The 26,272-nt window shown below is 36.2% G+C and overlaps 1 protein-coding gene across 1 annotated transcript in view; it reads left to right on the top strand.

Annotated features, from left to right (window-relative positions):
- ASCC3 (activating signal cointegrator 1 complex subunit 3) overlaps positions 1 to 26,272 on the top strand; it is a 294,902-nt gene that overhangs the window by 167,567 nt on the left and 101,063 nt on the right. Inside the window, exons 18-30 of the mRNA XM_040983825.1 lie at positions 659 to 823; positions 2,814 to 2,900; positions 3,733 to 3,909; positions 8,841 to 9,066; positions 12,779 to 12,933; positions 15,292 to 15,390; positions 16,278 to 16,446; positions 17,809 to 18,029; positions 19,105 to 19,190; positions 21,358 to 21,524; positions 22,298 to 22,443; positions 22,570 to 22,690; positions 25,337 to 25,479. Coding sequence (XP_040839759.1) covers positions 659 to 823; positions 2,814 to 2,900; positions 3,733 to 3,909; positions 8,841 to 9,066; positions 12,779 to 12,933; positions 15,292 to 15,390; positions 16,278 to 16,446; positions 17,809 to 18,029; positions 19,105 to 19,190; positions 21,358 to 21,524; positions 22,298 to 22,443; positions 22,570 to 22,690; positions 25,337 to 25,479 — 1,962 coding nt within the window. The remainder of the gene's footprint in view (positions 1 to 658; positions 824 to 2,813; positions 2,901 to 3,732; positions 3,910 to 8,840; positions 9,067 to 12,778; positions 12,934 to 15,291; positions 15,391 to 16,277; positions 16,447 to 17,808; positions 18,030 to 19,104; positions 19,191 to 21,357; positions 21,525 to 22,297; positions 22,444 to 22,569; positions 22,691 to 25,336; positions 25,480 to 26,272) is intronic.

The following is a 26,272-nucleotide window of genomic DNA, read 5'->3' as shown; positions in this document are numbered from 1 at the left end:
ACAGCAGGAAACGGCCTGAATACTTCTGTCCCTGCCACCCTCGTGGGACATCTGCATAGAATTCTGGGCTCCTGGCTGCCACATGGGCCAGCCCTAGCCATTACTGCATTTGTGAAGTGAACCAGCTGAGAGAATATCTCTCTGTCTCTCCTTTTCTCTCTCCGTTTCTGTTCCTCTGCTTTTCAAACATTTTTTTTTATAAAAAAAAGAATAAGTTTGTTTTTATTTTTGTTTATCTTGATATTGACAGAGAAAAGTGCTCTATCATTGTCCTGAATAACTGATAAACTAGGAATATGGTTTGATTGCTTGAAAGTTCTATTCATTTTATTGTAGAGGAAGAGAACAGTTACTCTTATTTTCTTTTATTTGATTTTCATTGTTTGTAATATTAAATAATATAAAGTCAAAAAAGAATTTCAGATTCTAGAATATTAGTTTGGAGGAAACTATGCAGATCGTTAATCTCCATGAATTTTTAATGTTCTCTTACATGGAATAAAATGTTTTATAATTGTTGTCTAAGTATATGAAAGTGTATTTTTCAATTATAATCTACAGCATCAAGAAAAAGTATATTTCCACATAGGTATTTCTGCAAGTAATGACTCAGTGAAGAAACACTTAGGGGTTTGTTTTTCTTTCTTTCTTTCTGTAGATGGATCCAACCTTAAGAAAGCATCGAGAACAATTGGTTATTGAAGTTGGACGAAAACTAGACAAAGCCCAGATGATCCGCTTTGAAGAGCGAACTGGGTATTTCTCCTCAACTGACTTGGGTAGAACTGCAAGCCACTACTATATTAAATACAATACTATTGAGGTATTAATCTGGGGCAGTATTAATTGAATAAAATGTTCGTTTGTAGGTATAGATAGTTTCTAGACTTCAAAATATATTTATTAATGCAAAAATCACAAAAAAGTGTCTCATTTTAAAAATCCCTTTAACTTAGGCAAAATCTGTAACTTACCCTCAATAAAAATAGGGAAAAAGACAAAGAACCCACTTACTTTCCTTCTCAATGAGTATATTGCAAACAGTAGATACATCCCCACCTAAAACTGCCATAATGTACCAGGGAGACCTGCAGGTTGAACACCTGAATGGCTTCAGATGTGACGGCATCATGTAATGGTGTCTGTGGATGAAAAGCTGAAAATTTATCCACGTATTATCAAGCAACAGCTAGTTTAAAAAATAAATAAAAGAGCCTAGCTGTGCTGTATGTGCAAGTGAAGAAATTTTCAGGAATAATTTTGATTACACAATTGTAGCCTTGCTGTGGCCTTTCAACAAAGTCCTTTGTAAAAACAGGATATCCCTTTAACATTTACATTTAGAATAGTGTCTTTGTATATTCATATACATTTAATACTATGTGGAAAAACTAAACAGTGACCACCTGTGAGAGGTGTTAAACTTGAAGAATAGGAAAAAAATTAAGATGACTTTTCATGTCTTATTCCTTTTTTCCATTTTTAGCAAAATATTTGAGGTTTTTTTTTTTAAGATTTATTTATCTGAGAAGCAGATTTGCAGAGGGAGGTAAGAGGGGGAGAGGTAGAGAAGAGAGAGGGACAGAGAGAAAGAGAGCAAGAGAGAGTGCTCTGTCCATCTCATCTGCTAGCTTACTGCCCAAATGGCTGAAGCAGCGAAGGCTGGCCTTGGCACAAGCCAGGAGCCCACAGTCCATCCTTGTCCTCCACATGGGTGCAGGAGCTCAAATAACTGCCATTTTCTACTAATTTCTTAGCACTTTACCAAGGAGTTATTGGTAGTGTAGCAGCTGCAACTTGAACCAGCAATTATAAGGGATGCCAGCATCATAACCCACTATGCCACAACACCAGCCTTTGAATTTTTTCTAATATTTGAGTTAATGTTGTGCTTAAAATTGCTTTTAAAATGGAAAACACAATAGAAGTTACTTAAATATGATTTTTAAAATATGAAAACTTTGGCTTATATGAAATAGAGGTTTTGTGTTATATAACATTTGCTGTGTTTATCTTGAGTTTCAGAAAATACCTTCATGTTGTTTTTGCATCTTTTCCACATAAGCCTTTTATTTGTTGATCACCTTAGGTTTATCACTTTTAATTATGATACTTTACACCAGCAATCTGGTGGCTCCTCACCCAATACATTTTCCTTAACCTTTTGCTTTTTTGCATTGCCTATTCACATCCATTTGCACACTAAGTCATCTTTGTCATTTACCCACCTGCAACTGTGTCATCACAGTAGTGTAGTGCTTCAGAACAGTCATAAGTCCGTCTTTCTGCCATTTAAATGTATCATGACATTGTAGGTATAGATAATGGTAGCAAGTCCAGAATCCTATTGTCAAGATGTATTTTAACAATTTCATTGGGAGTAGAGTTGTATGCTGTAACATATCTTCACGTCGTGGTATGCTAGTCTCCATTGTACAGTTCTTCTAGGTGAATATATATTTATACTTGCTAACCTATGTATCTGTTGATGTTGTATTTTGCATGAATGTTGTCTTATCTCAGAACGTATGATATTTGTTCTTTTGAGATTAACTTATTTCACTGAGCATAGTGATGTTTCTGTTCCATTTGCTTTTCAAGGTCTTCCTTGGCAAATTATGTTTTAATAATATTTTCAGTATTTGATAATTTGGTTATGTTTACTAGATTTGGAATACTAGACCATGTGTAGTATAACCGCACTGATTTGCGCTCAGATGTTCTTTAAAATTGTGTGATTTACAATAACATTTTATTGTAAAATATTTTATTAGAGTTTTAATTTTAATTAAATGCAATATCTGTCTTGATAGACTTTTAATGAACTCTTTGATGCACACAAAACTGAGGGTGATATCTTTGCTATAGTTTCCAAAGCTGAAGAATTTGATCAAATCAAGGTAAGATTATTTGAAGGTCAAACAAAATGAATACTGCACGCATACGCCTGCTCGTTTGCAAAAGCTTATATTGATTGTTCCTGATACAATACGTGGTTTTTTGTGATACTTTGCCTTTGGAGTATGAGCAGTGTTCTTCTATATATCAGTACTATCCACTATCCTAGGTTATAGCATTATCCTCAGAGCTAACATCTTTGCTTAAATCAAGTAATTTGAATATATCTAACAGTAATGAAACTACCAAATAATATAGTATATAGTTTTTGGTTTATTTGAATTATGAAGTTCACTGAAAAATTTAAAGTTCATGTGTGACTCAATCATGGATGTGAACATTTCCTTATTGTAATTTAATCTTATTAACAGTAAAAACTTTAATACTCTGAAATAATAGTACTTCACAGCTTTAAGCTATGAATATGTTATATTGTATAGAAATATGTGGCTTTAATGAATGTATCTGAAGATAATTCAAGTTTGCCCTAATCCAATTGGGCAGAGGTTTTACTCTGGTCAAATAAAAAATGAAATCTCATCAGTTGAAGGATGGTGAGGTCAGAAGATTTAATTTTTGCGGCATATCAAATTTTTATGTCAATGGTACCTTTAATATTGGTTATGAATAATAAAATGTAATTGTATCAGTCTCGAGAGTTTCTTGTTGTATTTTATTAGCTACCTGTGGGAAACCTAGTATTATTTAACTGTGTAGTAAGAAATTGTCAGGTTAAAATGGATAGAAACTTTTAAAGATACAATGTTTAATTTCAATATAAACATTTTCAGTTAATCTGTCTAGAGGTTACTATAAAAGTATTGATTCTTATAGGTCAGAGAAGAAGAAATAGAGGAATTAGATGCCTTATTATGCAACTTCTGTGAACTCTCAGCTCCCGGGGGTGTGGAAAATAGCTATGGCAAAATAAACATCTTACTTCAAACCTATATCAGCCGGGGAGAGATGGACAGTTTTTCCCTCATATCGGATTCTGCATATGTTGCACAGGTAACAGCCTTACTACGTTCCCATTTTCTCTTTATTCTTCTTCTATAAGCTAAGACATTAATCCATGTTATGCTGTGACTGTGTTGTTCGTAATGTGTCACCAAACTTAAATTTTTGCCTAAGAACTAATGTTTCTGTGTATTCTGTGCCAGGTCAATGCTGGGGTATTGAGAGCAGGTGCTTGGCTTTTTTCTTTTTTAATGTTGCCATAATTTTTATTATGCTTTTTAAAATGTTAAAATCTAATTGTTTATTCTATAAATGATAATGTTCATTTCTTAGAGACAGTGATAGAATAGTGTTTCAAGCATGCTGAAGCATTATGAGACCTTTGAACTATTAAAAATATCTACTTTTTATTTATTATTAAGTCTTACTAAATATATAGTAGATCTTTATTTTTTTTTAAGATTTACTTATTTTTATTGAGAAGTCAAACATACAGAGGAGGAGAGACAGAGAGGAAGATCTTCCATCCAATGGCTCACTCCCCAAGCAGCCACAACAGCTGGAGCTGAATGGATCCGAAGCCAGGAGCCAGGAGCTTTTTCTGGATCTCCCATGCAGGTGCAGGGTTCCAAGCTTTTGGGCCATCCTCAACTGCTTTCCCAGGCAGGGAACTGGTTGAGAAGCAGGGTTACCAGGGTTAGAACCAACGCCCATATGGGATCCTGGCAAGTTTAAGATGAGGGCTCCATTTGCTAGGCTACGACAGTGGATCCATCAGATCTGTTTTTTAAAAGTAATTCCTTTTCCCTGTTTTTGATTCTTAGAAGTGATTATTGAACTATGGTTCATTTTGTTTGTTTGTTATGGAAAGGCAGATTTACAGAGAGGACAGACAAAGATCTTCCATCTGCTGAATCACTCCCCAAATAGCGGCAGTGGCCAGAGCTGAGCCAGTCTGCAGCCAGGAGACAAGAGCTTCTTCCTAGTCTCTCACGCTGATACAGGGTCCTAGAGCTCTACTATTTTCCCAAGCTATCCTCTGCTACTTTCCACGCCGCACAAAATGGTACCAGTACAGGATCCAGGCACTTGCAGGTGGCAGATTAGCCAATTGGGCTAGCATGCCATAATTTACATCCTTTTAAAAATATGATTTGTGTTCAAGACCTCTTTTGAAATAGTTGTTTTGTCTTTTTCTTTGTCCAACTTAAGTTTCAGAGAGATTTCCCTTCAAGACATTCTTGTTAAAAGATTATTCTTTGCTTTTCAGAAATACTGTTTGTGATATTTTATTTGTTTAGCAGTACCTCCTTTAAATTGGGAGAAACTAAATCTTAATCTTATTTGATGAATAAAAAAAATGCTGTATTACTTGTAATTTCATTCAAAGATTTAATGTACAGGAAGAAAGTTTATGTCACATGATTAACTGCTGCAAATTTCCAGGAATGCTTTGAAATAGCTGAAAATGTGTAATGCTTAAAAACATGAGCCAATATGTTTATAAGTAATAGATAACAAACGATGAGAAACAATCCTATAGCTTCGATAGAAATTGATGTTTCTTCCTTTCATTTTAACTCATTTTCTGAAAGAAATATATTATTTTTATTTTATATTTTTAATGATTTATTCCTATCTTAAAGCAGTTAATCATTTCAGATAAATGATAAGATTTTCCCTGTCTGGATATGTAATTTACCAATATTTGTGCTTAATTCATGGTTATTTTGAGAGACCAAACATGAATTGCTTCATGTATAAAACTTACTTTTCTTCATGCCGGCTACCCAGGAAATTTTAAGATTATCTCTCAAAATATTTTTTATTTTTCTGGAATAGATATGGATTTTTTATCCTTCAGTACATTAAGTAAACTGTACTTGAGTTCATTTTATTTTAAATTGAAGCTATTGGTAACTGCACAAGTCCTTTCCACTCTGTCTGTATTTCCTACACTTTCTTCTAAGGGCACCTAGGGTAAGCCCTTAGCTCAAAAGTGTTAGGAATGTTTTTTAAAACATGTTTACTATAACTTGTATCTATTACAGATTTTGGTCATTATTCCCATCCAATTCATGTAATTCCAGATTAAAATGTTCTGTTAATATCTTCTCATGGATTTTTTTCTTCGTAATTCTCTTAACTTTTAAAGAACAGTCATGGCTCTAAAATATAAAATTATATATTTCAAAATTGGGAACACAGCCTGGTAGTTTTGGTAAGAGCAAGTGGGAATGCTGCAGGAAAGCCTGTATGGGTGCAGATGGTTCTTTTTTTTTTTGTTTAATTGCACACTCAGATATACAAAGAGGAGGAGAGACAGAGAGGAAGATCTTCGATCCCATGATTTACTCCCCAAGTGAACGCAATAGCCGGTGCTGTGCCAACCCGAAGCCAGGATCCAGGAACCTCTTCCAGGTCTCCCACTCAGGTGCAGGGTCCCAAAGCTTTGGGCCGTCCTCGACTGCTTTCCCAGGCCACAAAGCAGGGAGCTAGATGGGAAGTGGAGCTGCTGGGATTAGAACCGGCGCCCATATGGGATCCCGGGGTGTTCAAGGCGAGGACTTTAGCCACTAGGCCATGCCGCCAGGCCCAGATGGTTCATTTAATTGATCATTTTTGGATCCTTGAAAAGACCTATTCTGTCATTCTTAATGAATATCAAAACTATCCTCAGATTTTTAAATACCAGTTTTGACTTTAAGCTTCAAGTACTGAAAAAGAAATACAGTCAGTTTTCCAAAAAGACAAATGTACATCTTATATAAAATATAAAACCAAGTTTTGTGGTTCTGGTCATTTCTACCTTATAGTTTTAGCCTGATTCTTCTTTTGTTTGCTTGTTTGTTTATTTTTTGTCTCTTTTTTATCATTTTAATATTATTCAGTTAATATTTTACATGTTCAAATATAAACTCCTTGGATATTATAAAGTGTCCTGAAGTCCATGATTTTGAAAACCATTTTCACTAAATCAGTCCACAAGGTTGCTGATAGAGGGAAAGAGGCAAACAAATGGTGACTAGTGGAGAATATGTGAAAATGGTTCAGCCATTGTCATACTTTCTGTGTGTCAGTTGATGAAGCTATCCTCAAACTACTGAATTTAGACTTTGAAGGGTTAAGTGTGGAGTAATCTAGATCTAGTGTAGTTTAAAGCGACCACCTAAATAAATCTGGTCACATTTTCAGTCTCTTAAATCAGTGATATGTCCTCTATAAAATCATTATGTTCACACCAGCAAATATAACTAGTAAATATTTAGTATGGTAAAACATTTCTCAGTTTATAGAGAGCTATTAGCATAGTTTAGAATCAAATTAAAATTTTCTGTAATCCCACCCTAATTTTTCCTTGCTGATTCAATCTTGGAGTCAATATTTTTAAAATATCTATTTATTTCCTCAAGTGTCTCCATTGGCCAGGGCTATAACAGGCCAAAGCCAGGAAGTAGGAAGTTTTTGTAGATCTCCTATATGTGTCTCCCATGTGAGCACCCCTGTGCCATCTTCTGCTGCTTTCCTGGGTACTTTAGCAGGGAACTGGGTTGGAAGCAGAGCAGCTGTGGCACAAACCAGTACCCAAGTGAAATGCCAGTGTCTCAGGTAGCAGCTTAACCCTCTACACAACAATGGCGGTTCCTAAATTCATCTTAATTTTCTTTTTTTTTTTAATTGTTATTAACATTGTATTATGTGATACAGTTTTATAGGCACTGGGGATTCCCCCCACTCCTCTCACATCCCTCCCCCCATAGTGGATTCCTCCACCTTGCTGCATAACTTCAGTTCAAGTTCAGTTGAGATTCCTTCATTGTAAGCATATACCTAGCATAAAGTCCAGCATCTTATTGTCCAGATAAGTTCAGTGGCCTCTTGGGGAGACCTTCTCTGGTCTGAAGGTAGAGCTAACAGAGTAAAGTTCTGGTCAGTTAAAATCCCCAACAAAACATCAGCATCAATATACAACGTTATGGAATTAATTGACATAGTATTGAGTAAACAATATGTTAAAAATTTTCTAAATCACCTTATAAATTAATCACTCGAACATACTGACATACATAGGGGCATTTTAACTTGTCTCTAACCCTAACCCTAACTTGTCTATTATATGCTAAACTGTCGCCACCCCAGCAGCGACACTAAAAAGATGAGGCACACTCTTGAGGGTCTGGGAAAAGCCGGAACTGCAACCAGACCCCTCACTGCCAAAAGTGGCCATGTTTAAACCCTTTTCTCCGCTGCCCCTTACCCCATTGGCTTTAGCTTTCCTCTGCTGCTTCTCCAGCCCTCTCTCCACCACCCTTCTTAGTTCTTGTCCCCATTTTCTGCTGCATTTCTCCGTTCTTTTCCCCAAACTTAGCTCTTACTACTTCTCTACTGCTTTTCCAGCCTTCTCTCTGCCACCCTTCTTCCTGCCCATCCTTCTTCTCCCCGTGTTTCTCGTTATCATCATCCTTCCTCCCCAGCTTTTACAATGGTTACTTTTATATCGTTCTCCACCAATCACTTCTCCCCGTGGGTCCACTTGGCGCTACGTAATAGGCCAGTAGCAATGATATAATCGCAGTGAGAACATTAGCCTATCCCTGTGACTTCCTGTTTACCTGCTGGCGAGACCAACTCCTGGGGCCAGCCGCCATCTTACAACGGCCCTTCCCAATCCCAGGAGGGGTTTTAGCACTCTGTTCTCCACACTAAATAGTTCTTTTAATGTGTCTTTTAAACAAGTTACGTACTGTCATCACTGTTTCATTTCTTTTTAAAAGGTATAAAAATAGAGTTTACAAGAGTACTCTCGGGAAATTAACCAAGTAACATAAAGGACGTAAAGGTTACATAAGGAAAGATGCTATACACAGCTCAAGGATGCAGCTTGACCTGCACTTTTTTGTAACTAAGTTTGTATAATAAATTGGCTGACAAATTTTAAAACACATTGGCTCTAATCATTCATCTTCCCTTTTATTTTTCAGAATGCAGCTAGGATTGTTCGTGCTCTTTTTGAAATTGCTCTGCGGAAACGGTGGCCCGCCATGACCTACAGGCTCCTCAATCTTAGTAAAGTTATCGACAAGAGGCTTTGGGGTTGGGCTAGCCCTTTGAGACAGTTCTCAGTGTTACCACCACACATTCTAACAAGATTAGAAGAAAAAAATCTTACTGTGGATAAGCTGAAAGACATGAGGAAAGATGAAATAGGTAAGAAGTGAGCAAAACTGTTTGAATGTATTTTTCTGTGTAAACATAGTGTTATAGTAAATGTAAAAGAAAATATTACAGCTTCTAATATTATTCATAACAAATTTATATTTATGAAATATCTCTTTATCTAAACTCAAGCAAAAATCACTCCAAATGTTAAGTAATTTCTGAACACAAATTAACCATAAAAATAAAACTTACAGGATTAGATGGTTACCCTCACAGCTAACACTCCACCTAAATTTTCTGAGTTGGGGGCCTGAGTTCTAGTCCCATCTCCAACTTTCAGCTAATGCACATACTCAGGCAGCAGGGAACAGTGCAGACATCTGTATGTGCCACTCATGTGGGAGACTTGGACTGAGTTCTTGCCTGCTGGCTTCATTCTCTCCCAACCTGAAAGTGAGTACTATCTCGGGCATTTGAGGATTGAATCTGTTTATGGGACTCTGTGTCTTTCTCATTCTCTCTCTTCCCTCTCCTCTTCCTCTATCTCAAACAGAAAAAAGTGAAAATTTATTTTTATCCCCCAGCTATAGGTTGCCTTCACCTAGGCAAGTGTTACACTGCTGGAGAAAAGCAGCCAATAGCTAGTGGACATTCTGGCTAATTAATGCCAAATTTGTGTTAGCTGTACCAGTGTGCTAGCATAGTTGCCTATTCTATTTTGTTGTTGTTTTGTTTTGTTTTTAAAGATAGGGGGAGGAGCTGGGGAGCTCCAGACCTGGACATGCAACTCTAACCTCCCAGGTCTGGGAACTTACTGCACGGGGAGTGGCTGGGCATATGTTTAATAGGGTAGTAATGACTTCTGGGAGCTTCCACAGACTGGGCCACTGCACTTGCAGGTAAGCAATGGAGCTGAGACAGAGTGATGTACAGGACGGACACCAGAGGGCATGTCTGGGTCAGGCCATGGCAGCCACGCACCTGGAAGACCTGGGTAGCACTAAATAGCATCACCTGCCACCTGCTGCTGCACACAAAAGCTAGGGTTGGGGAGCATGTTTGGCTGGGTTATGTCACAGAACCCTGCTGTGTCAGAGCATGGGGTAGGTCACATCAGGCTGGGCTGCAGCACTCAGCAGAACCTGAGAACACCAGGTCTGAAGTCATATTTTGTAGGGGACTTATAACTTATAACCCTCCTGCAGGTTCTTTTCTGTGGGACTGCTGCACCTGCAGGTTTGCATGAAGAGCTGGGGATGGTGACAGACCAAGCCAGACTATACCACAGAACTTACTTGACAGGAGCCCTCCTGACTATAGTTGGGTCTGGGAGGAGGCTGAGAGGGGCCAGACTGCAGCACCCACCAGCACATGCAAACAGACCATGCCAAGGCAGCTCATTGCCTCACTTGCACGCATGAGATTTAGGGCTGGAAGCGGGCCAAGTGGAAGAACTTATGGAATCCCCTTACTAGGCCACAGCTCCTACTGAGGAGCACAGGTCTGCGGGCAGGCTAGGCCAGCCAAGGCTGCAGCACTCATCTGTATTTGTGTGGACAGTATCTGGAGACAGGCCAGGCTGGCGAGGTCACAGCACCTGCTGGCACGCACAAGGGCTGGAACAGGCTGTAGGTCATGCCCAGCTGGGCTGGAGCGCAAAACCCAGCAGCAAGAGATGAGACTTTAGGTAAGCCATGCCAGGCCGGTGAAGCACACACAAGATCGGGGGCAAGAAGCAGGCCTGATAGAACTTTGGTGGATACTCCTTTGTTGGGCTACAGCTCCCATTAGTGAGTGCAAGAACCAGGGCTGTGAGCAGGCCAGACTGGGCTAGACTCCAGCACCCGCTGGAGTTTACAAGAGCCAGAGTGGATGTAGGATGGGCTAATGTGAGCCTGCCTGGGCTGTACTGTAGTAGCCATCAATGAGAAATGGAATATGTATGAGCCACTTGGGCTGGACCACAGTTCCCAACAATAAGTGCCAGGACTGGGGGCCATGTCATTCTGGGCAGCAGCACCTGCTGGCACACATGAGTTCTGTTGCTAGGAGCAGACCTTGGGGAACTTGGAAACATTGGGGAACTTCTTTGCTAGCATACAGCTCCTGTTGATGAGGTTGAGCCAGGGCTAGGAGCAGGCTAGACCAGGTTTCTGTGGCAGTATCAGGCCATATGGTTTGCTGGCACAAGTGAGAGCCAGGGCGGGATGCAGGCCAGGACAGGTTGGGCCACAACATGTGGGGGCTAGGAGTGGGCCAGACTGGGCTAGGCTGCTGCAGCTGCCAGTGAGAACTGAGACTTGAGATGGGCTAGACTGAACCAGAATGTAGCACCTGCTGGTGAACGTTAAGACTTGGAGTGGGCCATCTCAGACTGGGCCACAGCAGCTGCTGGTGCACGAAAGACCAACTTAGCAGCATTTTTCTGGGTCTATGAATGCACTAAAGTGGACTTTGTCAATCAGTAGACCTTGGAAAGCTTTTCTCAGCCTTGAGGCAGCAAAGCCAACAATGTCTCAGAACTCTTGAGATTATTCAAGTAACATCCTTGGAATATTCTTCCCCACATCAGTGTCTAATGCATCATCAAATGACTCTCCCCTATCCCCAGTACTAATGTAGTTTGACAGCAAGGAGCACCCACCCCTCTTCTCGTCCAACGTGTACATACAAGAGAAAAATATCAGCAAATATTTGTCCCATCCACTTTCCTCCTTGTCTGACTTTCCCAATGCTAATAGGAGGCCCACATGGGTATGTATCTCTCTTAGTTATGTAACCAATGCTAAAAATAAAATTCAAATAAAAATAAAAAGGTTTAATATTTTTCCAAGCATTCTTTAAGAAAGTGAAATTTATGCATTTACACTTAAGTGAAAAGTGTCACTATGCCCCTAAATCTATATTATGAAATAAATTTGCTCACACTGTGTAAGTAAAATGTTTTTTAAACAATATAATTTTTTTAAAAAAAAGCTTTAAAAGCAAATACATATGGAAGTGGAAGATACATTTTAGTTTCAAATTTGGACAGGCATTAAATATTTGATAACAAGTATGCTTTTTAAAAAATTATGCATTTAAGAACAAAGAAATCAAGAACATACAGAAAATCTTGGCAGTAAAAGATACAGTCTGTTTCCTCTTAATTGCTCAAAGTAGAAAAATATTTGGACTTAATTCTTGTTTGTTTATGACCGTTTGCACACTCTTGCCCCCTCACTCACTTATACATATGTATCTTTCCTAGAGTGATTATGAAAGTATGTGTAAGGGAATCATTTTGTGCTGGATTGGTTGCATTTTCTATTTTATATATATAGTTTTTTTTGAAAATGAGTATGAATTGGTGAGCTGCATCTGACTGCTGAAGTATTTCTTATACTTACAAAGTTCTGAAATAGACAGTAAGTAAATGGCTACCTCCACAAAATTCTAAATATTTCTGTATTGTGTCATAAACTAACTTAACAGAGGTGGGTCTATTTATTATAACTTAAATGCTATCGATATTACTGATTTTAAGAACCCAGTTAATAGCTGAAGAAACCTTGATAATTGGTTTTCAGAGCTACAAATTTCTAAATCAGGTTAACTATTACAAAATATTCAAACATGCCAGGTCAAGAATGTCAGCTGTTCTACATAGCGAATCATAAAACAAGCAGTAGAATCACCTTCTCAGAAATCATTTACAAGTAAGATTATGTAGCTATTTTTTTCCTGCACATATTTCTTCTATGGGATATTTTTCTTACAGGTCACATTTTGCATCATGTGAATATTGGACTGAAGGTCAAGCAATGTGTTCATCAGATTCCTTCTGTTACAATGGAAGCATCCATCCAGCCCATCACCCGGACTGTTCTCCGAGTGACACTCACCATATATCCTGACTTTACTTGGAATGATCAGGTAGAATTGCAGAATAATCATACCTATGCAAAAGAAAATTGCAATTGCCGATTCAGATGTACTTTCCAGCATTTGGTCCAAGGCAGATAGCAAGTATAATAAAATTAACGTATGTTGAGGGTTCACTAAAAACACTATGGCAGTGTTTATTTTGCCCTCAAAAATCTTCCTTGATTTTCTGTTGTCTTCATTTTTACTATGTCTACATTCTCTGTTGTTATAACCTACCAAAAATTATTCTTAGTGTTAAAAATGTCATTTTTCTCAAATTACCATTCTTCTCCTTTCCTTCAGTATTAGACATATAGAAAAAATATTCTACATTTTTCTTCTAGTCACATTCGTTTTTATTGCTGAGACTAATTCCTCACTAGTAGTCTTGAAACAATGAGTGGTTGCTATGATACGTGATGTTTTCTGAGTTATTTTCTTAATTTCTCTGAATATTTAGCAGCTACACATGGTCATTCTTCAAAATATCCTTGAATTCCCATGACTTTTCTGTCTTGGTTTAATTTTGCTTATCATTTTTCTCCTTCCATTGCTCCTTGTTGTTACATTTATATAAGGACATACCATGTTTCCTTTTTTGTTCCATCAGAATTTAAGAAATTCATATGGAAGGCAGAAAGGCAGAGATCTCCTATGTGCTGGTTCACACCCTAGATTCTTGCAGTGGTTCTCACTGGAATGGGACCAGAATGAGGATCCAGCAACTCAGACCTGATCACCCTCACGGGCCCCCAAGCCGTCCTCTGCTGTCTTCCAGGGTGCGCAGTAGTAGAAAGCTGGAATTGAGAGCAGTGCCATGACTCTAACGTAGCTGTTCCAGTATGGGAGGCATTCCAAGCACCATCTTAGCTTCTAGGGTGGATCCCTACCCATCAGTCAACATTTTTTTAAAATCTGTCTTTACTTGATTTGCTGAGTTAAAGATTGCAGGTCCAAGGGCAAGTAAGCCTCACTCTGTGATTTCCGAAAGTAATGGATAAAGACAAGTCAATTAGCAACTGAAGAATAATACCAATTGCATATTATTGAAGGTTCTAGTTAGATATGTTACTTGATATTAGTACGTATGTGATGTGAATGGATCTTGCTCATGCTTGTGTTCTTAAATTATCGAAACATGATCCTAGCCAAGTTCCATATTAATCATTCAGTGTCAGACCTTTAATTCCTCCAGCTTCCTCTTCTGTGAACAAAAATCTGTCAATAATTATGTTCCCTACAGAAATTTTCTCAAAATCGGATAAGTATAGTTTATAAATGTGAAAAATTCCCTAAAATAAAAAAAATTATAGTTCTTACAAATCCATATCAAGGTGTTTATATTTAATGACATGTTCTTGAAATGAGTAAGATAATCCATTTTTTCCACCGTGTTTTCTTGTAATATCCATGATAAATCACTCACAGTTTGGTTTAATTTATTAGTAAGACAGAAGGTCTTAATTGCCTTATAGCTAACTTTGTAAGGCAGAATGCATCAAGAATGGAAAACGTAACTTTCCTCAAATTGAGTGAAGCAGGAATGTTTTTATCTTGTACAATAAAAAGATTCATCAGTAAAATAGACCCTGCACATGGAATCTTCTGTTTCATGATGATGTTATTCAGGGCTGGGATCTTTCATTTCTTTGCTCTGCTGACTGTTCTATATCCTTCAGAAATACTTTCTTATGCTTTCTCCTTTATTCTACATCCTATGACACAGATCCTAAGGCTTTTTTTTTTTCTTTTCAGTCTTACAGTGTAATTGAGCTGAAATTTGTCATGTCCCTTACCATGGGCTGTTACCAGGGGAGTCTGTGAACTGATTGACTTATGCAAATGAAAATTATACTGAGGGATGTGTTCCCTTTCTCTTGAATCACAAGAAGGTTGAGCTTTGTAAAGAAGAGAAGGAATTTGGAAAGTGAGGGATTAAAATAGATAAATAAAATGTGATATCTATCCAGTAGAATGCTATTTGTCAAAGAGAAGAAGTGTTATTGCTGACTTAAATATAGGTGAATGTGAAACCGTAATGGTAAGTGAAAAATGTCAGTTACAAAAGACCATTTATTGTATGATTTCATTTATATTCGTGAAATGTACAGATTAGAGAAATCTGTAGAGATTATGTGCTGATTGTTAATTGGTAAAAGGTTTCTTATGGAGGGAAGGAAAACATTCTAAAATATTTACAGCAGCACAGCATTGTAAATATATTAAAGCCATTGAAGTTCACATAATTTGTGTATCAGCAAAGGTGTTTGTGAGAGACAGGGAGAAATAGTTGCTGAGTATGTGGATAGCATTATCCCTTGGGAAAGTTACAATTTACATGGTACAATGATACTGTTTCTCTTCTAGGTCCATGGAACTGTTGGAGAACCCTGGTGGATTTGGGTAGAAGATCCTACAAATGATCATATTTATCATTCAGAATATTTTCTCACTTTAAAAAAGCAGGTAAATATATATATATGTGGCGATACCATTATTTTGCTGTTATAAAACAAAATTACAAATCAAATATTTCTCGTTTTACCTGGTGTACTTATGATTTCAAATAGTACCATGAAAGCTATATATATTGTTTATATTTCTGTTTAGCTCAAGAAGATAGTAATTAAATGTTACAGTATTAATCTATTAAATATGGTCATTGTTGAAACACTGAATTACAACATTTGCCTTATCTTGGAACATTTTCCTCAGGTGCGTAGTATATAAAATAGGTTGCTAAATAGTAAGTTTTAGTGTTACATACACAGTGTGAAAAGATACTGAATCATATATTGAAAAGAGTATTCAAATTCTAAGTCACTAAAGATAGACTCAGTTTATTGCTATGTAAATGAAAATTTAACTGGTTTATTTTTATCAAAGAGAAAGCAAACTTTGAGCTGAGAATTTAGAGTATACAGCTGTAGAAACTCATAGCTATTTTATTTTATGAGTCTTTCTTTACTGTTACCTTTTATTTATTGTAAAACTTTTGTTATTCCACTTAAAATACTGATCAAAATTTTTACAGTTATGAAAATAATATGGCTGTTGGATATGGCAAAGAATACAAAGTTAAATAACTGGTTGTGTGATGTTTGAGTCATACTGTTAATCTGTTAACAGATGATAATATGCATATTGACATAATATAAATTAAGTTTAAATTGTGCCTTCTATCAGGTGTCCCAAAAAGGGAACCATCTACAAATTTCTAAACTACCTAGATATATCAGCTATTTGTGTATCCTAGATAAATTCTTTATTTTTAATACATCTTGAGTATTTCAACTGTGGATGTTTATAACACTCGAGTATGCATGCTTATTTTAGATTTTGTTTCACATTAGGTCATTACTAAAGAAGCTCAACTACTGGTATTCACAATACCTATTTTCGAACCTTTGCCTTCCCAATACTATATCCGAGCAGTGTCTGACAGATGGTTAGGTGCTGAGGCTGTCTGTATTATCAACTTCCAACATCTGATTCTCCCAGAGAGACATCCTCCTCATACAGGTAACATGTTGCCTGTTAACTGTTGTTTTAATTCATGATGAAAAATGTGCTTTTAAAAATTTTCAGTTTCAACCAAAATCTAACTGGTTATCATAGTTTGAAATGAGACTTTTCAAAATTAAGTCTGTATATGTCTGTATTTTGTGTAAATTTTATTGATGGAGCTTATTTTGTTTGATTTGCTTAAGCATTAAACTGAGTTTGGTCCAATCCTAAATTTCTACCAAGCCTAAAACTATATTTGTGTTACTGTGCTGTCATGTCTGTTTTTATGTGTTATCACTATAATTTCTGCTTATCTGCTTTTTCATTCCAAATGTTTATGACTGAATGTATACCCTCTGAAAATCTCTAGATATCTTCTTTTGCTTGGACTTACTCAAATTTACTTACAATTTTTTCTAGTTGCATGTCCGTTATCCAAAAGGATGGGAACTGGAAGGTTTCCAGTTTTTTCAAATTAAGAACCCAAGTCTAAAGCTAAAATCCATATATGCTGCATACACACTTTACAAACATAGCTTGAATTTTAATTATGTATGTTATACAGTATTTTTAGTGTATGTTTTTCAGTGTTACTCATATCATATTGAAATAAAGTGTGAAACTTTCTGCCCATATTTCAACATGTGTCAGCCCTCAAAAAGTTGCACATCTTGGAGCATTTCTAATTTTAGATTTTTTGGAGTAGGGACACTCAACTATATGCTAAATTAGTTAACTTCCAGGTCTCCCCAGGGGTGGTAGAACCCAAGCATGTGAACCATCTTCCACTGTTTTCCCAGGCTCTTAACAGGAAGCTTGATTGAAAGTAGAGCAGTCAAAACTCAAACTGGGCGCTACAATATTGAAGACTGCGATTTTACCCACCATACCGCAGCCCCAGTTTTTACTCAGTCATGCTCTGCCCTAGAACTCCCCCACCCAAATTTATATCCTGCAATTATCCTAAATTGCTTTCAACTTCCTTTGGTTATAACACTGGCTTCCTCAACTACTCTGGTTAGGTCACTGTCCAACTGAATCCAAGCATTTTGTGGTTAGTAACTGTTCTGTTAGAGAAGTTTGCAAATGGTTTTTATTTATTTACAAATGGAGCTAGATATTTAAGTTACTTTTCTGATTAGAAGAGAGATAAAGGGTATTGTGGTTGATTCAGAGGAAATGCCCAAAAAGTTAGAGAATGTCATTATGATACATATGGAGATGGGGAAAAAAATCTACCATTGGCATACAAGTTTTATGTTAAGCTTTTATTTCATCTCTGAAGAACTAAGAACTGTTGTAAACATGTAAAATACAGTATTAATAGCGTTCATGTTTTTCAATTTTTATATAGTGATACTTGTTTGATCTTTTCAGAATTACTAGATCTTCAACCTCTACCAATTACAGCCTTGGGTTGTAAAGCCTATGAAGCCTTATACAATTTTACCCACTTCAACCCTGTACAGACACAAATATTTCACACACTATATCACACGGACTGTAATGTGCTACTTGGAGCACCCACTGGATCAGGGAAGACTGTTGCTGCTGAATTAGCCATTTTCAGAGTCTTCAACAAGTACCCTACCTCAAAGGTTTGTTGTTGAAAAAAATTGTATGCTTTCATTTAATCATTAAAGTAAGTTCATAAATTCTAAACTAGTCAGTTCTATATATGCTGGAAGTACAATGAGTACATTTGTCACTTTAGTGTTGAAATAATTTAATGTAAGAAATTTCATCTTAAACTGTGTAGTTCTCTGGTTGAATTTTTAAAATTTTAAACATGATTCATTACAAAATATGTATAGTGAGTTGAATTTTTAATGTGCATAGTGGCACCCACACATAATTTCAATATATAATAACTATAACTCAGAAAAAGTGTTGTATAACAAATAATTCCTAGCAATATTTATTTATAATAGCTATAGTCAAATTCGTATGATAGGAAGGCCAGGCATGATAGTCTAGTAGCTAAAGTCCTCATCTTACATGTATCACAATCCCATATGAGCACCGATTCATATCCCAACTGCTCCACTTTCCTCCCAAATCCCTGCTTGTGTCCTGGGAAAGCAGTAGATAATAACCCAAAACCTTGGGACCCTACACCCACATGGGAGACCCAGAAGAAACTCCTGGCTTCGGTTTGGCTCAGCTCCAGCCATTGCAGCCACTTGGGATGTGAAAGAGTGGATGGAAGATCTTTCTCTCTGTCTCTCATTCTCTCTGTAAATCTGCCTTTCCAATAAATAAAATTTTTATTAAAAAATTTAAAAACATTGCAAGTCAAGTAAATATTGACTTGAAGCTTACTTAAAACACGATATTTTTGTTTATGTGTCTCCCCGTATTATTTTAAATATATATTTCTATATTATATTACATTTAACATTATGTTATATGTTACATATATTTCATTATCCTTAGGGTATACAATATGCTGTTTTGTTATAAATTGTTAAATAAGTAAATTCAGGCTGGTTTGCCTAGTAGTGCTTTAAGTTAATAACGTTTTCTTGTTAATATAAAAATTTAGTGCTCAGACTTAAAAGATATGCTTTAAAATCACACTGTCATATTTTGACAGATTTTCTTAAGTTCACTTTAACTAAAAATATTGTCACTGTTTTCATAAAACTCTTTTTCCTGTTATCCCTCTTTTAGGCAGTATATATTGCACCCCTAAAAGCTCTAGTACGTGAAAGAATGGATGATTGGAAAGTTAGAATAGAAGAAAAACTTGGAAAAAAGTAAGTTTTTACTTCTTTTCAAAAAATATGCTTTAGGTGATCGATAAAGACTAACAAATGAAAGGATCACATAAAGCCATTGGGTATATTTATAATGGTTCTCTTCATTCTTTTATTTAAAGATATGTAATTATTAAAATGACATGAGTATTTCCATTGTTTTCTGATTGAAAACTGAAATATCTTCAGTTATTTCTTATGAGTATTTTCATATTTTGTTTTCCTAGTGTGTTTTTTCAGAATAACTTCCAGATACCATTTAGGGCGTAATTTGTGTAAAAGTATGGAAGTTCTTTAGAGAATTAATGAGCTTTTAGTTAACATTAATTCTAGGAAAAGGTTATTTATTATATTATATTACTCTCTAGAAGGACGGGAAAGGATGGGAGCAATCTAAACATAAGGAGTGATTTCCAGAGATTATATTTAAAACATTTAAACCTAATATTCTCTTTTGGGTTGTACAAAAGAAAGTGAATATGTGATAACTTCAGAATAATAACTGGCTGTAGGGCAGGAATGCTATAGACTGTTAACTCCATATTCCTTGACCCATATTAATATGGTCATCCACTGCAGTATGTGGGGAATTATTTCCACCGTACCCTAAATATACCAAAATCTAAAGATTATCAAGTTCATTTTATAGTATGGTATAGCATTTTTATGTAACTTACATGTATTCTCCTGTTCACTAGATGATCTAGAATACCTAAAACATGCTAATAATTATTTCTTTATTTGAAAAGTAAAAATAGGGAAATCTTCCATCTGTTGGTTCATTCCAGGCATACACACAACAGCCAAGATTGAGGCAGCCCAAAGCCAGAAGTGAGGAACTACATTCTAGTTTCCCTCATGGTTGGCAGTGGCTGCAGTATTTAAGCCATCATCCATTCCTTCCCAGGTGCCTTCAATAGGGAATGGTATTGAAATATGGCACCAAAGACTCTGGCTGACACTCTGATATGGGATGCCTTCGTTAATCTGCCTCACTACAATATTGGCCCCTGTTAATGACTTTTATACTGCATTGTTTAAAAAATGATCACATGGAAAAATTCTATGTGTATTCAGAGCAGACATGATTTTTTAAGAAATATATTTAATTCATAGTTGATTGATTCCACAGATGTGGACAGATGTAAACATCTTTATAATGAATAAAAGTAACTAAATGCTTTAACCAGTCTTTTAAAAAATGATATTTTTATGCATCTCTACTCACTAATAAAAGGAGGATTCTTAATGAAGCTATTTATCTTGACAATAGGATACCAGGCTTTCTACCATTGTCTATACCTACAATGCCATGATATACTTAAACAGCAGAATGTTGGACTTGTGACTATTGCAGAAGGACTATATTATTGTAATAATATGGGGGCATATGGAGGGGAAGGAGGGAGGGATGGAAGGAGGAATCCCTGTGCCTGTAGAACCATGTCATCATTTTTTTTTTATTTTTTATTTAAAAAATTAAAAAGGAGAAGAAAGGCAGAGTGATAGACGGGGGAGAGTCACACTTAGATCTTCCTTTTGCTTTCTCCTGCCCCAAATAGCCACAGCAAACAGGGCTTGTCCACACCAAAACAAGGATCCCAGAACTCCATCTGGTTCTCCCAGAATGGAAGCATTATCCACTGCTTTCCCAGTCCCATTAGGAAGCTGACTGGAACCAACTCTCCAAAATGGGATCCCAGCATTTTAAACAGCAGTTAAGCTTACTGCGCCACAGCAACAGATCCTAAAACCAGGCTTTGTTCTGCTTTACAAATCCTAACATCGATGTAGAAATATTTAGTAACTATTTAAAATGTAATTGCCCTCCATGTTTTCCTATGTATTATACTGAGTCTTCCGGGTTTGCAAAAGTGTTTCTGTTCCCTATTTTCCCTCTGCAAGATAGGGAAGACGTTCTGTAAGCATAAAGCAGAAGTTGACACCTTTGCTTGCACTTCTGTACAGAAATTAAATATGTCAATGATTTGGATTTATATAATTATCAGTTTTGGCAAAAAATCATCTTAAAGTTCTGTTTTCAGTTAAGCAGGAGATAAAATAGTGTTAAGCATTATAGAATCTAATTTTCAAAGAAATATTTTTGCCTTTTCAAGCTTATGTGTCACCTGAGGGATTAAAAAAATCATTTTGATTGTCCTTCCAGTGTTATTGAACTAACAGGAGATGTAACTCCTGATATGAAATCCATTGCCAAGGCTGACCTTATTGTCACAACACCAGAGAAGTGGGATGGAGTCAGCAGAAGCTGGCAAAATAGGAATTATGTTCAGCAAGTCACTATTCTCATCATAGATGAGATCCATTTGCTTGGTGAGTACCACACTGAAGCTGGTGTACAGACTTCTACTTTCAGTGTTAAAATGGCTCTAATAATTTAACTGACATGATAATTATATGTATGTATGGGGGTACAATATGTTAATAAATGTGTACAATATAGGATACATAAATAAAGCTTAGTAACATGTCCATTACCTCACAATTTTTTTGCTGAAACATTACAGATGAACTCTTAATATGCAATCTAGTAACTATAATTACCTTTCTATACAATAGATCTTATACACTTATTTCACTTATTTAGCTGAAACTTTTTATCTTTTAATTAGAAATTCATATTACTTCTTCAGACCTCCTCAGTCTCTGATAGCCATCATTCTACTCTTTGATTCCATGAGTTTGAGTTTTTGTCTTGAATCCAAGCTTCAGTCAGTTCTTGTAGTATTTGCCTGTCCCCCAAGTTGATTGATAACACAAATGACACAATTTCCTTCTTTATTGAGGCTGAATATTATTCCGTTGTATTTCTATGTATCTATACACTGTCTTTGTCCATTCATGTAGTAGGAGATTCCTAGGTAGATAAATATTTGGATCATTATAAGTAATGCCATAATGAGCACAGTTGATTTAAACTCCGTTGGATATACATCCAGAAGTGGGATTGCTAGATCTTATAGTAGAGTGGGGTGTGTGTGTGTGTGTTGGGGAGGTGTAGAGAACCTACAGGCTTTGACTTAAATGTTTGCAAAGGCTACTATGGATTTGTTAAATAATTAACTTTCACTATTACTGTTTCCTAGGGGAGGAAAGAGGTCCTGTCCTTGAGGTCATTGTATCACGAACGAATTTCATCTCATCACACACAGAAAAACCTGTTAGAATAGTTGGACTGTCTACTGCATTAGCTAATGCCAGAGACCTTGCTGACTGGCTAAATATCAAACAAGTATGTAGACTATTTATAAATTAGAAACTTGTAGTGTGGCTTAGGCAGTCACATTAATAAGGCATTATATAATTCTAAACTTAAATATAGAAATTGAAAATGCTTTCTCTCTTGTACTTTATCTAGATGGGTTTGTTCAACTTCCGACCATCAGTGCGCCCCGTCCCACTGGAAGTCCACATCCAGGGTTTCCCAGGGCAGCATTACTGTCCTCGTATGGCTAGTATGAACAAGCCTGCATTTCAGGGTAAGCATCAGTTCATGAAACGAAATAGTAGTCAGATTTTTAAGGCAGATATCAAATGCATTATAAATGATTGAATTTTCTTTGAAAGATTGATCCTGCTCCATTTAACAAGTGTGTAAAGTGATTATCCCAGCTGTTAAGAAACACAAATAATTTATTAAATTGCCTGTTGAATGTTACAGAAAGTGTCTTGAATTCATCAAAACTGATGTTCTGGTTCCAATCAGCAACAACAATTTTGTAGATCAAGCTGGTAGTGTTGGGGGAAAATGGAGCAAAGGGCACATAGGGTCTGTGTTCTACCAACTGTGTGGGAATCTAGGATTATCTCAGATTGTGTTGTATTTAAAAAACAAAAAAAAAGCACAAATAGTTCAGTTAACTATGACTTGGAAATAAACAGTAATATGTTAGAGTAAAAAATTTTTCACGAGATACACTATATAAATGGAAAACCAGTAATAAAATCATTATTAATCTGTAAAAGTGATTTCTTACACTAGTTAGGAGCTTGATCAAATGCTGATAGATTCTTCAAGTTTTAAAAAAATCAAGTTGTAATTTTAGCAGAAAACATAAAACTTAAAATTCAGTGAACAATTGAATTATACAGTATTTCTGCATTGTTTTGTTTTCATTCTCTAGGAAATTAGGAAAACAGGAAAGGTTTGAGAATAGCACTCCTATTTTATTAAAATATGTTTAACTTAGGCTACATAAGGAATATTTATTGTGTCAATTAAAAATTATCTCCAAAATAAATCGTCTAATGTGAACTGCTGTTGATTTTGAGTTGACGGCTGTGAGGTGACTTTTTAGCTGTTGTAATTAGCCGTGTGACAGAAGCAAAGTATTGATTGTAAACCAGAGACCAATCTTGGCAGTTCAGATTATTTACACCTCCACAGAAGCATTGTACAAAATCACTAATGAACAATAAATCTGTCCTGAGCTGTTCAACCACACCTGTTCTTGCAGCAGCAAAAATCCATTAAATGTGGAGCTTTAAAAAGAAAGATATCCATTCATGATTAGGTGTACAAATGATAGCAATATTGTAGTAATATGTATATTTTACACATTTGATCTCTAATCTGATTTATCAGAGCTTTTGCATTTACGTTGTGTGTGTGTGTTGCTGCATGATGAAAATAAGAAATAAATGAGAGTTTACATTCTATTTTTTGAAATTGCCTTTCTGTTGAGTGGTTATATACTATAGATGACAATGAAGCATTTCATGTTATGTAAATCAGTGTAAATAACTGAAATACATTTTAGATATGGTAGCAGCTATCCTTTAAAGTGTTCATTATGTATACAGTGGTAACCATCTCTCTTTGGGCTTAGAAATATAGATTTTGTGGTAGCTTGATGTTTCAATGCCAGGGTATAAATATAGTCAAGGTCATGCCTATTTTTCTATTGTTATTCTTTTTTCACAACCCATAAAAATAAGTTCTGCAGCTCACAATTCAAACAAGAAATCTGGTGGTTGGACTTTTTATATACAGATTTTTAAAAATCAATTATTTTAAGTTATCTGAGCCAAATTCTAGTTGGGTCATTTCAAGTTAAGTCAAGAGACGTATTTGGTGTTTTAAGTAAGTACTGCTTAAAACTTTCATCCACAAAACTTCCTTCAGTCTTCTTACCCAAGTTTTGAACTACTCATCTCTTCTTTCTCAACTACACCTGAGCATGGTATTCTGGTATTCTCTTCAGCCCTCTTTTTTATCTTCTACTTGAGACCTCACACATATGGTTGAGAAAAACAGAAGGAAGATATTCTAATTTATCCCTTTACCCATCTTATGAGACAGATTGTCCTAATTTTTATATCTACTGACAAAAGAAAGGAAATCCATTGTTTTTTCACTTTTTTTTAAAGATTTATTTTTATTATTTTTTCATTGGGAAGGCGGATATACAGAGAGGAGAGACAGAGAGGAAGATCTTCTGTCTGATGATTCACTCCCCAAGTGAGCTCAATGGCCAATACTATGCCGGTCTGAAGCCAGGAGCCTCTTCCGGGTCTCCCACGTGGGTGCAGGGTCCCAAAGCTTTGGGCCGTCCTTGACTGCTTTCCCAGGCCACAGGCAGGGAGCTGGAAGGGAAGCGGGGCTGCCGGGATTAGAACCGGTGCCCATATGGGATCCTGGGCGTGCAAGGTGAGGACCTTTAACCACTTGCGCCACCGCCTCAGGCCCTGTTTTTTCACTTTTTTAATGACCTTTCTTGGGTTTTTTTACCCCATTGGATTTGGCTCTCTCTGTGTCGGAAACGTAATTTAGTAATGGAAAACTGAACCTAAGGTGTGATGTGCATGAATGATTCTTAATGGAATCTTGACTTTTTTTCCCCCTTCCTTGGCAATTCAACTAAGAACTTGAAACCAGAGCAAGTACATCTACTATATTCTTGGAAAACCGAAGTAGAGCCAGCAGCCTCACCTTTCCTGTCATCTGTTGAATTCATTGTGAGATGTATGATATATCTAGAATGCTTCTACATTACATGGCTAAATGAAAAACTCTTCTGAATCAGTTATAACATTTCATTTTCATTTATATATTTTTGTTTCCTAATGAAACATATTCTAATGCTACATGGCTAGACATTTAATTTTTCATAACTTTTCAACAGCAATTCGAAGCCATTCTCCAGCCAAACCTGTTTTGATATTTGTCTCATCAAGACGTCAGACTCGTCTTACTGCCTTGGAATTAATAGCTTTTCTGGCTACCGAAGAAGATCCAAAGCAGTGGTTGAATATGGATGAAAGAGAGGTAAGGAATGCATTTTGTCTTCTATTTTAGACACATTCGATCAATTTATATCCTGTTGTAATAGAAATAAAATATTTAACTTGTTTAATTTTGTAGTGAAGGTGTAAAATAATACAAATTTAGAAAAAGTATTAAGAAGAAATGTGTTATATACTGCTACTTTAACACAGCTGAATATTTTCTTCCAGTGTTTTTTCACCAGGTGTTTATTTTATATGCATATGGTCATGAGTTTTCCTGCAATGTCATTATTTACATATATTTTAGAATACACTAAGTTTCCATAGTCGTTGAGTATTCCCCTGCTCTCATGCAACTTAAGTTAGTTTTACAAAATTATCTTTTAAAAGCTGTACAATGAAGCAATGTTTTTTATTTAGAAAGTATTCAGTATATAAAAATTTAAAAGCCCACTATTTTCCTTTTATGAGGTAAGAGCTACTATTAAAGTTCTAAATAGTAAGTGCCTGCGTTTAATATTATTCTTGGTTCTTAACTCTAGCTGGCTACTGATTGTCAGCCTTGGAAAGTAACAGTGATAGCTCAAGTGGTTGGTTTCCATCATCCATGTGGGAAACGTGGTTTGGGGTCCCAGTTTACTGCAGCTGCCTAGCCAGGTCCCAACTGTAGAGGGTGTTTGGGGTGTAAAACAACAATTGAGAGCTCTCCCACTCTGTTTATTTTTGTCTCTCAGGTAAGTAAATGACTTTATACAATTTTTAGAAATTTTTTGTATTTTTGGCAAGTAAATTACATCCCATAATGAAGCTACTCTGTAAAGGTTTTTCACATC

This window comes from Ochotona curzoniae, unplaced genomic scaffold, assembly GCF_017591425.1.
Source record: "Ochotona curzoniae isolate NIBS_2020 unplaced genomic scaffold, NIBS_Ocur_1.0 contig_3819, whole genome shotgun sequence".
In the NCBI taxonomy this organism is placed as follows: Eukaryota; Metazoa; Chordata; class Mammalia; order Lagomorpha; family Ochotonidae; genus Ochotona; species Ochotona curzoniae.
The sequence above is the reverse complement of the archived record's forward strand: the minus strand, read 5'-3'. Positions and strand labels throughout refer to the sequence as shown.